General features: G+C 43.9%; 1 protein-coding gene across 1 annotated transcript; it reads left to right on the top strand.

Moving 5' to 3' along the window:
* Nucleotides 1–792: 792 nt before the first annotated feature.
* On the top strand, nt 793–15,132 carry stk35 (serine/threonine kinase 35). The gene is made up of 3 exons (XM_067240625.1): nt 793–1,411; nt 3,926–4,758; nt 11,830–15,132. Exons 1-2 carry the CDS (start codon nt 889–891, stop codon nt 4,681–4,683), a joined length of 1,281 nt encoding a protein of 426 aa, XP_067096726.1. The 5' UTR covers nt 793–888; the 3' UTR covers nt 4,684–4,758; nt 11,830–15,132.
* Nucleotides 15,133–17,293: the final 2,161 nt, after the last annotated feature.

Genomic DNA, 17,293 nt, shown 5'->3' on the forward strand with positions numbered 1-17,293 from the left:
AAAACTGTATTAGTGTTGTAATCGTTAGGCCCTAGGTGAAGTATTATTCGTCAGGTATTTATACCCTGGCATGAAACTAACAAGTAGCATTACATAACATCATTGCCACTGTCTCTATCTGCAATGTTCTGTTTCCTAATAAGAGATCAACTTTATCCCATCTTGTTTGTTAATGCTTTACATGTTCCTGTCCCAGTTGAACCCTGCATGCTTTCGAATACACTTTTCCCACGCAAGCTGACACCGTAGAATGACAACAAAATATATTGCAGTGGAGTTGTACGAGAACAGTTAATGTTGCAGTATCGATAACCTCACCAGAGCTGTAACTGAATGACTCGAAATAAAAACAAATCTAACGTGTTCTAACCACACTCCACCCCCGTATCCATAGTTGGATTTCCCTCATTAGCATTTCTATGTAGCTGCACTTATTCGATGCGTGCGACCTCACACAAAATCCCATACCGTTCAACGATTTGAAAGTATGACCCGTGAAATTTACTGGTACTATTATTTCATCGTATTACACGATGTTATTTTAATTATTGAGGGAAACGCTTTTCAGTTACAAAGAGAAGATATTCGTGTTCTGCTTTTTCACCCACCTGCGTGACGTGAAAATGGAGGAGTCTATCGAAGCCACGCCTCCTGTTCCCCTCCGTACTTTGGAGGCCGGAACACTTGTTTATGAATCAAAACTCCAGAGCACATCTCTGTTAGAGGATAGTGTATTTTTTTGTTGCATTAAACCATTTAGTTAATAGACTATTAAGGATTAAGCCACAACCAACAAAGGTCAGTAGTTCAAACTTTAGTAGTTTGAGGTAAAGTAATGAAAGATACACACATTTTAGCTACACACTTATTTTCAACAAAGAAGAAGTCATGGATATTTGCAATGGGAGGCGGCGAAAGATAAGGAGCACGCGGGCCTGTCGAAGACAAGAAGCACAAAATGCAAACGTGAAAATGAAAAGGGACGTGAACAAAGTGCTGAGGACGCTCAAGGTAGAGTATAACAACAACGAGGACGTCGATGTCCCCATGGAAGAGGACTGTTTCTCCACTAACTACTTCAAAAATGAAAACCTGGAGCATGCCCTAGTCATGGCACCGCGTTATAGTTTATTGCGAGAGGTTGGAAGGGGCAGTTATGGGGTAGTTTACGAGGCAATTGCACGTAAGACTGGGGCTAGGGTAGCGGTTAAGAAGCTCCAGTGCGACGCACCTGAGAACGTAGAGCTCGCTCTAGCCGAATTTTGGGCCTTGGCAAGCCTGGAGAAGAAGCACGAGAATGTGGTACAGCTCGAGGAATGTGTTCTACAAAGGAATGGCATGGCCCAAAAAATGAGTCATGGGAATAAAAGGTCCAAGCAATACCTGCGGCTAGTGGAGACTTCAATCAAAGGTAATTGTTTACATTGTACATTCTCCGACTATTAAGTCTTTCATTGTATCCCTCGTCTCCTTTCCTGTTAATGGTTGAAATGTGAAGACCGAGCACAACAGAGGTGACAAAAGAAACAAGGAAATTCATAGCCAAGCAGGCTAATCAAAACAATGACTCTTCTAGCCAGCAATAGGATTGCCCTTAGGTTCCCATACATTCTTGGCTTAAATGAGGACCAGTTTCGATTTAGCTTACTGAAATTAACACTTAAGATGTAATTTATAATGTTACATTGTTTCCACTCATACTGATTTATATCGCAACAATACATGAACAGATATATAAACAATAGGCGATAGCGTTGATCGATAATTATTGATGGGTAAATCACTTGATTCCCTTTTCTTGTAACTAAAGAGATCAATAGTCTGTGATATAATTACAAAAAATATTTGGAAATGTATACGTCGACGCTATAGGTTGGAGTTTGAAATGCACTGTGTGCTATTCCTAGCTCGCGAGAGAACATGGTGTACTAGTTTGCCATATGTTAACCCATTCGTTGTTCTATGTAAATGTCTATATAGCACAACAAAGTTATTTGGGACTGGATATGCAGCTGTTAAACCGTTAGTTCCATCATCAATAATCTATATATATTTCTAAATATCCAACTGGGCCCATTATATTTATATCCAGTTTGACCCAAAATATTAGTTATTGACATTTATCTCAACAACATATTATCTTTCTAATCTTGTTGTATTTAGATACTTTTGCTTAAACATATCTGTTTAATCTCACACTTTAAAGCACAGAGCCCTTACTGGGTCTGATAGTTTGTTATGTAAGTGTCACCATTTCAACCACTAGTCTTGTCAACCCATGAAATAGTAATCATGGCCCTGACATCTTTGTTTGAAGAATTTGATGAAGCTAATGAGCTTCTGTATGCTATATTTAAATGTCAACAGGTATACTGTTATTATACAGTATATGGCTGCATCAGCAACATCTTGGCCTATTTTTTTTTTTTTTTACAAGGATAACCCAGTTTTGTCTCAGCCCTGACGTTAAAGAGTCTGAACCAGTCTCCCTTCTGTGTGCCCCCGATTATAACATGTAAAGTTAATGTTCAGGGGTTGGACTTTATTGTGTTAACATGATGTTATTATATGTTTATATTTGACACTTCAGTACTAGGCATTGGAGACACATAATTGATATGTTTACTCCATCCACATGTTGAATGTATGGTGTTAAGTTTAAAACACTAAAACATTCAGGGAGAAAGGCACAGTGGTGTGTTTCTCTGCCCTGTTAAATTCAGAATATAATTCAAATTCAGTCCGAACCAGTAGGCATGATCCAAACCTAACCTATTGTAGGTGTATATATATATTCAAACTTTCTTTGTAATCAAATACATATTTGGTCAGGTAGTGGTTTCTGCTCTGACATCCGGGCTTAATGTTGATGAGAGTCTCTTGGCCTTTGGGGACAGTCTGGAGAGGGGATTTCCTCTCAAGCCTGGCTTTCTAAACTTCTAATTTTCCCTCCTCTAGACATCTTGAATCTGCTGAAATAAGCTTAAGCAGCAGTTGTGGGACACAGACAGATTACCTGTCCTGCGCTGGATATCCTGGGCACAGTCCCAACACCAGGGCATTACTCTGTCCTAGCAGCCCTACAGTTTAACATTTAGATAGCTCAGCATAGTTTATTTAAACAACAAATCCTACTGGTTCATTGGTCATAGTTCAGGAAGGGAGGGGGTTGCGTTGGGTGGGAAGCGTCTCAATCCAATTGGCTGGAGTTTTGTTTAGATTTTTTAACCAAACCAATCAGATTGAACTTGTAACGTGAGTGTGACTGCATTGAAAACAATCTCTCGACACGAGGCTCAAGTCTGGGTTAAACTGCGAGACAGTGTTTATTTAGGGGTCAAGGGGCTCTGATCTCAGAGCACTGCGTCTTATTTGTTTCCATTTCGACATCTCATTAAAGATGTGGGTTAAACAGAACGATCTTTATGTCTGACATAACTGCCTGTGAGCAGCAGTCCCCAATCTTGATCTAACAAGATTATGGTGACTGAGGATCTTTTAAACTCAGAAATACATTATATATTGATATAAGTATTGTCCTATAGGCTTAGAGATTGTTATTGGCTAGTGGGTGTAGGCCTTAGACCAACCTCCAAGGCCAGATACAGGAGTGGAAACAAATTGTTTGGCCATCTTTGTTTCCAAAACTTGGAAGATTCCATTACTGTCATTGATATTAGTGTTGAACCGCACAATGGGCTTTTCTATAGGTCTTTGTCATGAGCTTAAATCCAGAATTGTACACTGTGTTCCATTTGACGTGTCATCACCTTAGAAACCATCCGAGGGCGGAGCTACAGTGAGGGCGCTGCCAGAGACTGAGCTTCAACAAACTGGCTTCGTGTGCCAGTTAACTGCCATGTTGTTAAGTCTTCTTCTGCCAGAAACCTTTTTGACTGACGTGCGGTTTCCTCCCCCCTCCCAGGTGAGCGGGTACTAGGCTACCCCGAGGAGCCCTGCTACCTGTGGTTCGTCATGGAGTTCTGCGAAGGCGGCGACCTCAACCAGTATATCCTGTCACGGCGACCCGACCCCCGAACCAACAGGAGCTTCATGCGGCAGCTCACCAGTGCCGTCGCCTTCCTCCACAAGAACAACATCGTCCACCGCGACCTGAAGCCCGACAACATCCTCATCTCGCAGAAGTCCGGCTCGCCCGTGCTCAAGGTGGCCGACTTCGGCCTAAGCAAGGTGTGCGCTGGCCTGGGAGGAGCCGGAGGGAAGGACGGGGAGGACTGCTGCCTGGCGGGCGGAGGAGGAGGCGGCGGCAACCACAACAAAAACACCTCGGTGAACGTCAACAAGTTCTGGCTGTCGTCAGCCTGCGGATCGGACTTCTTCATGGCGCCCGAGGTGTGGGAGGGTCACTACACGGCCAAGGCGGACATCTTCGCCCTGGGCATCATCATCTGGGCCATGATCGAGAGGATCACCTTCATTGACGCAGACTCCAAGCGCGAGCTCCTGGGCACCTACATCCGGCAGGGCTCGGAGATCGTGCCCGTGGGCGAGGCCCTGTTGGAGAACCCCAAGATGGTGCTCCACATCCCCCAGAAGACCCGGAGCTCCATGTCGGAGGGGGTGAAGAAGCTGCTCCAGGACATGCTGGCCGTCAACCCCCAGGACCGGCCCGATGCCTTCCAGCTGGAGGTGCGGGTGGACCAGGTCACGTGTGCCGCGTGACCCCCCCCCCCCCTTCCTCCCCCCTCACCTTTACAACCCTCACCCAGACAGAGAAGGGAGCCCGTCTTTAAACAGGTACAGTTCTAACTTCCCTTTTCCACACATGCACAAGCATACACACACACACACTTATTAACATATATACACTCTTAGACACACACACACACACACACACACACACACAGGCATACGCACACTACTTATATGTATTCCTTTTAGATGAACACAACTCAGCATGGCCACCTTGACCCCATTTTAGAAGTTAATCCTATTATGTTGTTTACCCATCAACCTCAAGTGCATTGGCAACTGGTTGTGATGTCACTCATTTGTGATTGGTCACAACATCTCCAGCTGATCTGGCGCCTTTCTGCTTAGTTAGCAAGAAATACATTCCTGTTCTGTGTTGAGCTTAGGGCTGCGTTCCTGTGAAGGGCTTATCAGCTTTTCATTGGTACCCACTTCAAGCAGTGAAAGCTACTTGTTTCTTGACAGCTTGAATTTCATTCATTTCATCTCGGTTCACACAGACGCGAGGCAGATACAGAGAGAATATGAAGGGAATATGGCTGCTAGCTGAAGTCCAGTTCAGACTGTCAAAGGATAAACATGCTGTGCCCAGAGCCCAGACAGGAATGCCCCAAGTTCCTGCTCTGCTTTTGTTGCCGACGTTGTTATTCTATTCATTCAGCCGACCACCCCCCCCCCCCCCCCTCTCTCTCGCTCTCTTTCGTTCTCTCTCAGGTTTTGTCTATCATTTTCTCTCTCTTTTTTTCATTCTCTCTGTGGTTTTAATCAAAGCTGTCCTACTTCCCCTGAGGGCCAGACTGTACCCATGGAGGTTGCCAGAGCTAGTCTAAAAACCCTCTCTCCCAGCAACTCTTAATAACTCTATCCATATAGCTTCTAATTGGGCTTTTATTTGCGTGTGTGTACCCAGTCGACCTGGGTACCTTTCACACGCCAACTCCCTGCCCTGTGTGCTGTTTCGCGTTCCTGTCAGGTTGACTAACTCGGATCCCGGCCCACACTTTGTTCGTTCTGACAGCTCTACAGGTTGTTGGCTCGTGTTCACCGCCCCGGGGCCTGAACCTGGCAGGTCAATCCTGTTCTGTTGATCAGGATGTGAGAATATCTGACACAACTCGTTTAAACCAACGACGCATGCTTAGCAACTTGGGAGTTTTGACTAAGTCGTGTCGAGTCATGGAGCGTTCGGTCTGCATGGCGAACCCAACCTAACTTTTGTTGTTGTTCAGAAAGACAGAATAGTCTTATCTCTATATAGGCAAGACAACACATTTACATTTAATCATTTAGCAGACGCACTTATCCAGCCTTGCCCAAAGACACAATGTCATTTGGCACTGCCGGGGAATCGAACCAGCAACCTTCCGATTACTAGCCCGACTCCCTTACCGCTCAGCCACCTAACTCCCTGCACCCAGTCCCTATAGCGAGGCTGTAATTGCCTTGGGGGGGGTTCTCAGTGAGCTGTAAGTGCTGTTATCTGACTGATCGTTATGCTGCACAGTCCCATGCCATTAGCTGGAAATGGCTGAGTCACCAGAGAGACTTCAGACTGACAACTCTGAGGCAGTGCCTTGTTAAAGCCCCCCCCCCCTCCCCCCGAGATGGAATTGATTGGCATGCTGTGGGGGGGAGTCCCAGAAGAGATGTGATGGTGTTGATTTGCTGGATGGAACACCCAGCCCTTGCTATAATTGTCTCTTCACAACACGATACACATCTGTTCTAGTAATCTACAATCCGGCCTGATCTGTGGTTAGAGGAAGCCAGCCTTGGAAGCCCACCAGGCCTCCTCTGAACCAGCAACTGAGGCCAGCTTCGGATCGAAACTCCAGCTCTCCTAACCGAACCCTTGTTTTGTGTGCTTCCAATCCCTCTCTGACCCGGTCCCCTGCCTGGCTGTCCCCAGCTGCTCAGTGAGCTGTGAGTGACTTGGCGGCAGAGGCGGGTGTTGCGTACCTTCGTCATCAGGAGCAGAGTGGCCTCATTCTCCTCCTAAAGCTTTCTGGGACAGGTCTTACATAACCATGCTCTCCCCCCCCCCCCTCCCCTCCCTGTCTCCTCATCCAAATGGGAGAATCCATCATCTGTCAGAGAAAGAGGGGGATTAGTGCTGCGGAGCGGAGGCAGGGGTGTGTGTGTGTGTGTGTGTGTGCACGTAGCATGATAAGGGATTTTGACCTGTGTTAAGTGCAAATCCTTTCAGCACTCTAATTAGAAGCAGGGGATTAGACCTCCAAACTGAAATTGAGATCATCGTCACGGAGACCATAACCATGGTCATCATCTCTATTTGTTTGGTTTACCTACGCAAACACAAACACACGCAGCGTGCTGGGTTTAGGGGTACAGTCGCCCCTTCTCCCCTTCCTCTCAGAACAGCAGCACTCAGACATCAGCTGCTCCTCGGGGGTTAAACCGTCTCCCCCCCCTCCCCCTCCCCCCCTCTCATCGTGGCAGACAATGGGCTCACTGCTCTCTGAGGGTTTACCACAGATCACGTTTGGAACATTTTGTCCTCTCCTTGCCCGCCCGCCCGCCGCTCTGCTTCTGTACAGCAGGCCAGTTCACTGTAGCACTCTGTAGGTTTACCTCGTCTAATGTTGCTATTTAATATGAAAGTATTTTTTTTGTTTGTTTTTTTTTTGTTTCTATTGACCGCCAAGACAGTCTTGGGTCGTTTTTGGAAGTGATAGACCATGCCACATGCCAAATTTAAGTCGTAAGAAGAAAACATTGTCCGTGAGGTCTCTCTCTGTATGGGTTTAGGTACATGTATGATGTACATCTTATTTACAAAGGGTGGTACTACTGGAACTTCAACCTAGATAATATCTCAAACAGGCCACGGGTTTGGACACTGTGTACACTTCAAAACAAGGCCATGAGGCAAAGGGAACAAAGTTGCCTTTTCCACTTCTGTCTTTACCCATTGGTGTGTGTCGAAGTGCGGTTGTTTGGACAGCGGTTTGAATGTACAGGACGGTATGTACTCTGAGGCTTGTGGGCGTGGCTGAACTGTATGTATAGAGGCTGATTACCAGGGAAGCTGTTACTGTGTGTGTGTGTGTGTGTGTGTGTGTGTGTGTGTGTGTGTCTGAAAAGAGGGGAGGGTGGAGGGTGGTAGAGGGGTAAAGTTAGAGAAAGTATATGAAAATGTATAAAAGAAATGGTTAAAATAAAATAAAACAATACCTAGGGACTCAAATGTTGGTAGGGGAACACGACGGTAGGGTTTTTAGTGAGCGGGAGAAGGTGTAGGGGGTGACGTTGGGTTATGTTACGAGGGGGGGAGGTGCAAGGGGAGAACTATACAGTGCTTGTGGAAAAGGGCCCCTCAGCTGGGAGGTGGAATGTGCTTTTTTTGTGCGGTCCTTCTATCAACTGAGCACTTTAAAAACCATTTAGTGGTTCTAGCAACTGTCAGCATGGTCCAATTAAAGATAATATCATGAATGTTCTCAGCTCGAATATCCTGAATAGAGTCATAAAAACAGAACTGAATTTGGCCTAAAAACAAGGCCAGCGTTAGCAATAATCAGTATAACAAAGACCCAGTTATTTATTTTCTTCTTTTTTTGTTTTTTTTTGGCCTCATTGCAAAGTTAACTATTAAGAAACACCTAGCTGCATTGTTCTCGCTGCTAGTTCAGAGAGGGGTCGACCAATGCGGTGCTCTGTAACTCTGGGAACCTTAGTAACCAATGCAGTGTTCTGTAACTCTGGGAACCTCAGTAACCAATGCGGTGGTCTGTAACTCTGGGAACCTCAGTAACCAATGTGGTGCTCTGTAACTGGGAACCGTAGTAACCAATGCGGTGGTCTGTAACTCTGGGAACCTCAGTGGCGTTTCCAGGCCCTCCGCCTCTCGTCGAACACAACTCAGCATCTCAGGGATCTCAACTCTCGTAGGGAGTCAGGTGGCTGAGCGGTTAGGGAGTCGGGCTAGTAATCAGAAGGTTTCCAGTTCGATTCCCCGCTGTGCCAAAAATGACGTTGTGTCCTTGGGCAAGGCACTTCACCCTACTTGCCTCGGGGGAATGTCCCTGTACTTACTGTAAGTCGCTCTGGATAAGAGCGTCTGCTAAATGTCTAAATGTAAATGTAAATCTCAACTGCTAGCTGTCAGTCCACCAGTACTGTTTGCCAACTTCGTTCCTTTGATTGATTTATATTTTTTATATAACTGCTAGTTACAAAAGTATGTTTACGGTCAGTCCTGGTAACTTTGAATGTTTACATGACTGCAAGCCTTTTGTGCAGCCATTTTCTGGGCCTTTTAGAGTCTAAATTATAGATGAGAAGGGGAATCTGCAGCTTCTGTGAGTAGGACAGAGGACCTAATGTCCTAAGTGGCACTATACTATACACCGACTTTGAGAGTCCACATTATCCCAGGTTCTTATTTGTTTACAATGTGACAGAGGGTCCTGAAGTCTGTAGCAATCAGAAAACTGTAGCCACAGTCCTCAACTGTTAATTCCCCTGTGGAGGGATCACTTCAAGATGTGTGTGTGTGTGTGTGTGTGTGTGTGTGTGTGTTTGTTTACCTGAGGCTTAGAGCATTTATTTCACCCAAAGTTGCCGAGCCAACTTTCAGTTTGGTGTGGCAGGCTGTTTGCTCTTTCTGAGTTACACTTCACCTTCCCTGAGCTCTCTATTGGTCTAGTGGTGTGGTCAGCCTGGCTAGAAATAACCGGTTTGGTTGAAGACCAGACTCCCCTTCTGCTTTTAATTGCTGTGCTGACAGAGTCTCTCTCTCTCTGGGGTGAGCCTGGCATGTGTTGCCATGACTCCTTGTTGTGTAATTACAGAAGATGTGTGGCAGTGGTGGGTGGACGAAGCCTTCCAGTCCTTTCAGACTTACGGAGGGAAATTATTCTGCTTGGTTGAGTGTGAGGGAATGATGGTCCTCAGCACTCCTGAGAGTTGAAGAAGACAGAGAGTGACACGCTCCATTTTTAGTTTGAAAGGGATTCCTTTGATTTGGGCAGGTAGTTTACGGATAATAACACGGTTTGATAGGCAGGGGTGGACCTGGTGATTTCAAGGCTGTTATTTTAAAAGGCAATAGACGGTTAAAGTAGTGTGGCCTCTGACGACCTTATCCCAAGACAACTCTTCTGCTTAATTTGTTCCCATGTGAAAAACTATTATATCAGAGGCTAATAAGGCTATTAAAATTATTAAAAGTTATATATATAATTTTTTTTTAGATTGAGACTTTTCAACCTCATTTAGTTTAGTTTGGTTCGTGCAACCACAAAATAAAAATAATAAATAAATAAAAACTAGCTTGTAAAAACAGCCAATGTTCTTTCCTCCAGCTGTGAAGGTAAATTGTTGTTAGTGTGACAGCAGGGAAGCCGATCCCCTCCGGCCCCCTTTCCTTCCCCAGAGATACCAGTCTGGACTGGATTTGAACAAGGTAGCCCTTCTGGCTCAGTTATGTAACGTCTGGGGGTGGTTGAAGTCACACAATGAAGCTCAGTTTCCCCGAGCCCCCGTTAGACCTGCAACGCTGCGGTTGTGGTCATGAATCATTAGGGCATGCGTTTGTATCGGTTTTGGGGTACTGTGCACTGATGCTCCAAGCCGTAGAAGTGTGGTTTAAACGGTGTGTTTACAGAGCTTATTTCTGGGTTTGGCAGTTATACAGGACAGCCACTCGTGTTATTGTGTGTGCTGGAGTACGGGAGACGTGCCAGGAACATGTGTTACTCCCTCCTAAAATGGTCCTCAAGACTTCTCTGTCTTCTCAAGCAGCCCAGTGTTAACTTAACTAGTCTTGATTTAACTAGTCTTGATTTAACTAGTCTTGATTTAACTAGTCTTGATTTAACTAGTCTTAACTTAACCAGTCTTAACTTAACCAGTCTTAACTTAACTAGTCTTAACTTAACTGGTCTTATTTTACGTATTTACTGTCAGGTCTGTATTATATTTCCCTGGTTGCGCATGGTGGCTTTGCATACTGAACAGTGAAGGCAGAACCATCTGACAGCCATCAATCTGAGATGTGAGCTATTGACCTGAGTCAGTCCCGGCTGGTCGGTCCCGGTTGGTCGGTCCTGGCTGCCTCGCAGCCTGTCTGCTGCAAGTTCGTCTCCAGGCACACTCAGTGTCAGAGTGCTGACATAAGCACAAGGAAAGGGGCCCACCATCTCCAGGTGCTTCACTTAGGCAACGTGACAAGCTGGGTGCTTTCTCTGACTCAAGAGAAGAGGCTGGTTGACTGTTTCATTTTTATATAATGGGTGTGTAACTTAGGTATGTGAACTTTAATAGGATTGGTACGCTCTTGTGTTATTTCCTGCTGGCATAGCTAGAAGGGAGGAGTAATGGATGCCATTGAGGACGTTTTCAGACTGGTTTTGCGTGTCGTGAGATTTTCTCCTAAGTTGTGCTTGATTCAGAATCAACTGTGACCCACTTGTGCGCTGAGCGTGTTTTGAAGGGTTAGGTAACCTAGGGAACACAAGGCAACGCTTGGCTTTCTGTAGTATGTTGACCCTATTTACAACCGACTTTTCTTTTTGATGGAGAGTGTCATTGGAATTAAAAGTGTAGGATCTACGTTACGTCATCATATGTCATGTTTGGGATTGTTTATTTGTTTTGGTTTCAAAGCGATTTATATAACAAAGCCCAGTTTTATATAATTTCTCCTGGGTAAGTTCTGTGTCATGATTGGTGTCCTCAAACATCGTGTCAACCAATCAGCCTCCTTGTAGCTTTTGTTTATATCGCAAACTCGTTGACCGGAGGGTGTGGGAAACATACTCAAATCCCATGTTGAGAAGGATATAACTGAAATCCAGTGTAAGATATTAAACCAAGATCGCTTTTGGTTCATGGGTTTTATCCATAGGGCACGCAATGAGGTTGCATGACACAGTGCCTACTGCTAGGCATGTATACTTTAATGGCCTTACATAATGCAGCAGTTCTATATTTACATTCAGGCGAGTCATTTCTACAGTTCAACGAGTCACGCCAGAATTTCCCTACTGCTCCAAATCACTTGGCCAGAATTAGATTTTTCTGATTGTCCGGTTAATCCTTATCCCGTGTGTGCTAACGTCCAACCGATATTTTTCCTTCTCCTGTCTGCAGGTTTGTTTACCAAGTCAATGTGGAGTTCCACGTCTGTGCAGAAATGGAAAAATGGACAGAAAGAATCTCTGAACTGTGAACCTCCCCCATCATTACAGAATGTGAAGAAAACCCTGCAGGAGAATATGTGAAGGGCTGGCCAGCCCTTCTGAAAACCCAGGATGACCACACATGTGAAAGCTATGCAATCGCTTCATAAGGAATACCAGTCTCCCATGTTTCCTTCCATCCTAATTTGGATGTTGTTACTATAATCATGATCAAGCGAATGACATTGACCTGTTAGCAAGGTGTGACTGTGCCACAAAGTGTTCCTGGGCTAAGTTTGGAGTCTGCAAAATAATCAATGTTTGGAATGTTTTAGGGGAAAAGTCTAGTTTGAAATGAACCTAGTCTTGGCACAGATTTTTTTTTTTTTATCCCCCAACTATTGGTCAGCACTTAATACAGCAATGTTGTCCACCTACCCTGTTATGTTGGCATGTGTTGCTCTGCTTGATGGGTGAGGGCTTAGCCTTCAGGAGGCTAGCATGTTGCACTGTGTACCCACTACACCAGACTAAAAAAAGGATCAACTTTGACCACCAATGAAGATAAAGGGACTGTGAAAGTGCAATGTGAAAATGGTGGGTACACAGTGTCCCATGTTCCTCCAGCTCAAATGTTGATTTCATTGTCAAAAAAGAAGCTGAACCTTCGCTGTCCCTTCCGTTACACCCTTGTGCCTTATTTTACCCCCATCAAATGAAGGCGTAAACAATTTGATTCCAAAATAATGACATTTTTTATTCGCTTTTGTCATGCAGTCTATTGTTTGCCCTCTCTTAACAGGCCTATATCAGTTCATATTTTGTGCATTTGAAGCCAAAACGTGCCCGGTTCCCAGATGAGATCATGGGCATTAGCAACTGCTTATACCAATATATTTTTTATTTTTATGAATCAGATAACTGGGTTATTTATCCCAGTGTGTATCAAAAGTTAACCTTCTATCTGAAATAGATTGTTAATTTGGTTGACTACCGGTTATGAAAAGTCTTACATTATACAAAATGTAAATGATGGCGACTCTGAGCCTCTTGTAGTTTTGATGTGGGTTTGTGTGTGACTCATCAAAATCAAGACAAATTGTTAAATATATTTGAGGAATGACTTTGCAGTCTTTTGGATTTATAGGGAAAATGGGAATCTTTTAAATTCCTTGTTAACTTTCTTATTTACTGATTTGATTATGGATACCAATGTGTTGTTTCACAGGAATTTGCTGTTAAACTGTAAATAATGTTATGGTTAATGGTATGGGATCAAATGACAGTTGTGATCGAAATCTTCAGATCTTTGTGATTTAATGGTTCTTTAATATCTGTTAAAGGGGTGCTTCATTGGAGTAATTTGGGACTGGGAAACGGTACCCCGAGCTACTCCCAAACAAGGATGTAACAGAATGCAAACTCGAAACAGTTCAATGTCAGACCATTATAATTGCCCCGATAAAGCACCTCTCTTCTCTTTTAAGGGAGCGTTTTGAAAACGCCAGAATGTGACAAACATGCTTTGTAAAACGTTGTCGAGGCACCAGTTGGTTTCTCTGTCTGTGTTCAATAGTGAGTAAGCTCATCCCGTGCACCTTGCAGTCCTAGGGGGCACGGCGCCTTGTTTCTGGCTCTCCACTGAGCCAAGACCCACCCGTGTCACTTCCTGTAAAGGAGCACAAACGTCAACAGCATGATATGGGGTGTATGGGATCGAAACACCAACGCACTCTCAGTGAAGTACACAAAGCAGTGTCTAGATATCGTTATTGTTTCACAAACACTACCACCCCCCCATGTTGCTACCTACAGGATTGTAAAGTGAATTCTAGTTATGATCCCTGTTGTAAGTTCTCCCTACAAAACAACAGATGTCTGTTCAGGTAGCAGACAGTCAGCACCGCAGGGCGTTACAGATATCCTGGCATGGGATTGTCCAGTCGACAGGCACCAACATGAACCGCTGGATTAAATGCACGTGGAGCCTCAAGTCTGATTCTGTATTGGGCATGTTGTCCACAGTCTGATTTAGGCTCCCAAGAGCATGGAGGTTGATGGTGTTTGAGGACTTGATGACTCTTGTGCAGGATTTATTTTTTAGGGAGGATACTTGCGTTACCTATACTTACGTTTAGGCAAACTACTCCTTATTTATTTGTAGGTCCAGTTTAGAAGATTGTACTGGTTTTAGTTTAACAGTTTACATAAACTCAACACGGTGATAGACACTTGGACAAGTGTGTTGATAGTCTGGTCCTACCTCATTTTCCTAGAAGTCTGGAAGGTCTCCTTCCTTTTGGCAGTTTCACTTGAAAATGTCAATTTAGAGTAGTTTCAGTCAGCATTAACTGGGTTCAGAAAGCTATTACTTTGGGGTGAATACTTAGTTTTTTGGAATTTTTACCTCTGACTTTATCTTCAACCTCAACCAACTTACCTAAAACATCTGTGATTCTGTGTGGTTTTTGTGAGCTACCACTTGATATTCTAAATACCTTAGCAGAAGATTCACAGTTATTTAGACAGTTACTTACAACAAAACTCTCACCTCTCACTTTTCTCAGATACCCCTGTGTTCGTGTTACACTTGAGTGAACCACCTTGACTTAAAACCTGTATTCCTCACACTTGAGCTTCTACCTAAGGGACCAATTACATACCTGGAAAAATAAATCGACCTGTGTTAATCGAACTGTTGGGAACCTTTAAACCGCTTTCTCAGTGTTAAGTGCAGGAGTGCTCCAATATAACCCTTATGTTGACCACCTGAGCTCAGTACAAAACTGTGATCAAGTGGTGTGAGAGGACATTACCTCCCTCCACCACTTAAGCTACTGAACAGGGATTATAAAAATGGTGAGTCAATGTTATCATGGTGGGAAACTATCATTTGAGTTTCCTGGTGTTCCTCAGGGTCCTTTGGTAGTACTCCTTGTACAGTTAGCATAATTCCACTTGAAAACCAACCAACATTTTCTCCGCTATGCAACCCTCTATAATCACACCTTCTTTCTCACTTTCCAAACATTGTGCGAGAAACCACAGTCCATTTGTTGTTTTCTGTTTGGTATATCCTCAACTCAAAAGTCTTTCAGAACCTCTGTGAAGTGTATACTATAATGTGTCTTTCATGATGTCATGTAAAATACAAGCTTTTTTGGTTTATAAAGCAGACTGGAGCCATTAGATGTTTTAGCAAAGCATCGTTTTTTTGTTTGCTGTAAATATGTTTGACAACTTCTGTTTTTCTTGAAATAAATGATCAAAAATAGTTATTGGTCTTTGGTTTTATTATTAGGCTGTTCTTCTAAAATGGTACCGTACAATTTGTTCAGAAACAAAACACATTAATCCATACCTCCAATCCCAAGCACTGCAAAAGATGACAAGTGTCAGACACACATGGGGACAGTTAATGGCGGTAGATTTTTCAGTTGTGCCTAATGTCAGACCATCTCAGCGCACTGAGCTGTTATGCCGGTGTATTTTACTGTTGCCATGAACGAACACGGCGTACTGAGCTAAATCACCAAATGGAGGAGGCCGTTTCCCACAGCCGTCAATAATCCCTGAGATCCCCGCGGCTGTCTGCCTCGCTGGATTATCCCACAAGGCTTGTTAGATCTGGCCGAAATTCAAACCGGCTCAAACCCTGGGTAAACACGTCTGTATTCCTCAGTGAACAACAACGTGATGTGGATCGGTGCCATTATAGAAAGAACTGTGTTGTTGTTAGAGAGGTTTTATTTAAATAAACATTTAAAATTACACTTTTTATGTGAAGAGGGGTTTTATGAGGTCCATTTCAAAACCACAACGATTTTGAAAAGTGCAGAGTTTGTGTTTTGAGTCCACTGGCAAACCTGATCCATTAGGCCTACTGAGAATGCTTGACAACATTAAGTCTAAATCCACTGGTCATATAGGCATGTTGATCATCCTTCTTGTCCTTAAAAAAAACTGCCAGCTGTCCGTGCCTTGTTTACATATTTGGGCATTGAAGACTGCTCAAGGCTATTATCATGGTTTTGAATTAGATTCACACTGACAGGTGACACATTTTCCTGAAGACCAGGAATTCAGCTACTTAATTCACAACTATAGCCATTGGACATCTAAAACCAATAGAATCAAAGTCATAATACCCAAGTATCTCCACTAATGGGATCCTGTAGATCCATGAACGGCTTGAAAACGTGTAGCCTATATTTGAGAGAAAGGTATTAAGGCAGAGAGAGGTAGTGAAAGAGTCCCCCCTATTGAGAGTAAAGTAAGAGGATTAAGTCATAAAACACAAAAGTAGCCAGTGTCTTAATTACCCCATTACGCACACGATACAAGCCATGAATAAAACAGAAACTCTGAAAAAATATGACCACAGATGACCTTTGACCTGTCTGCGGCCTCCTCATTGTGTCTGATTAGCCTGCTTTATTTAACAAACAACAAGTCCGGGTGAGACGGGGTTCACCATGTTAATTATGCGTATCGCTACGTCTCGATACGCTATCACATGCTAACATGTTAGCTCCCCTCCGCGTGTCTGGTGTATACGGCACGCGCGCCACAACAATGTGTGAGTGTTCTCATGTTCAGCTGGGTACATCGTACACGATGTACTGAAAGTATGGAAACAGGCTGGGAGGGGGAGGGGTGTCGGGACAGTGAAAGAGAGCTAATGGATGGGGGGAGGGGGATATTCGGAGAAGAGAGATGGGCGGGGGGGGGGGGGTGTTTAGTGAAAAACAGCTTTCACATGAGCTAATGACCCAATAGGAGGAGGGGGTGAGCTAAAAACCTAGACGAGCTCATCAATGTTACACAACATTGCAGCTTGTTTGTAATCAGTCTGATTATTGAATCCTATTTTTTTTTACAAAATATTTAAATATTAGTTATGATTTTATGTACGTATATGTTGAATTTATAGGCTAGGGTTAGTCATTACACCTTTTTTTTTTCTTTTGACGTTTCTAAGTAATAAAGGGGTTTATTAAAAGCAGATTACGTTTCACCCGGTCAAAGTGGGATTTTTGTCTCAAATCTGTGTCAACCATACGATCTCTTTCTAGGATCATGTTAGGGCACACGCCTCACATTTGTTTTCAAGTGGAGTTCAATAACCTTTCACTTCCTGACATGACTCAAGCACATCTTATTGTGATCTGGACAACCGACTGTATCTGCTGAGGCAGTGTTGGGTGAGAGCATACAGAATGTTGAAGATGTTTGTTGGTGTTAACACACAGGTTTGTATGTCTGCAGATGCATCACAGCTGACCTACACCACAACGGTCTATAGACAAGCAATAACATACTGTACAATGGCTATGGTATGTGACACAAACACAATACAGGGTGTTTCCATTTGATCTGATTTATCTGATATCAGATCACACATTTCCTTCAGAAAAATAAGAGCGTCTGCTAAA

Source organism: Osmerus mordax, chromosome 7 (genome assembly GCF_038355195.1).
Source record: "Osmerus mordax isolate fOsmMor3 chromosome 7, fOsmMor3.pri, whole genome shotgun sequence".
Lineage (NCBI taxonomy): Eukaryota > Metazoa > Chordata > Actinopteri > Osmeriformes > Osmeridae > Osmerus > Osmerus mordax.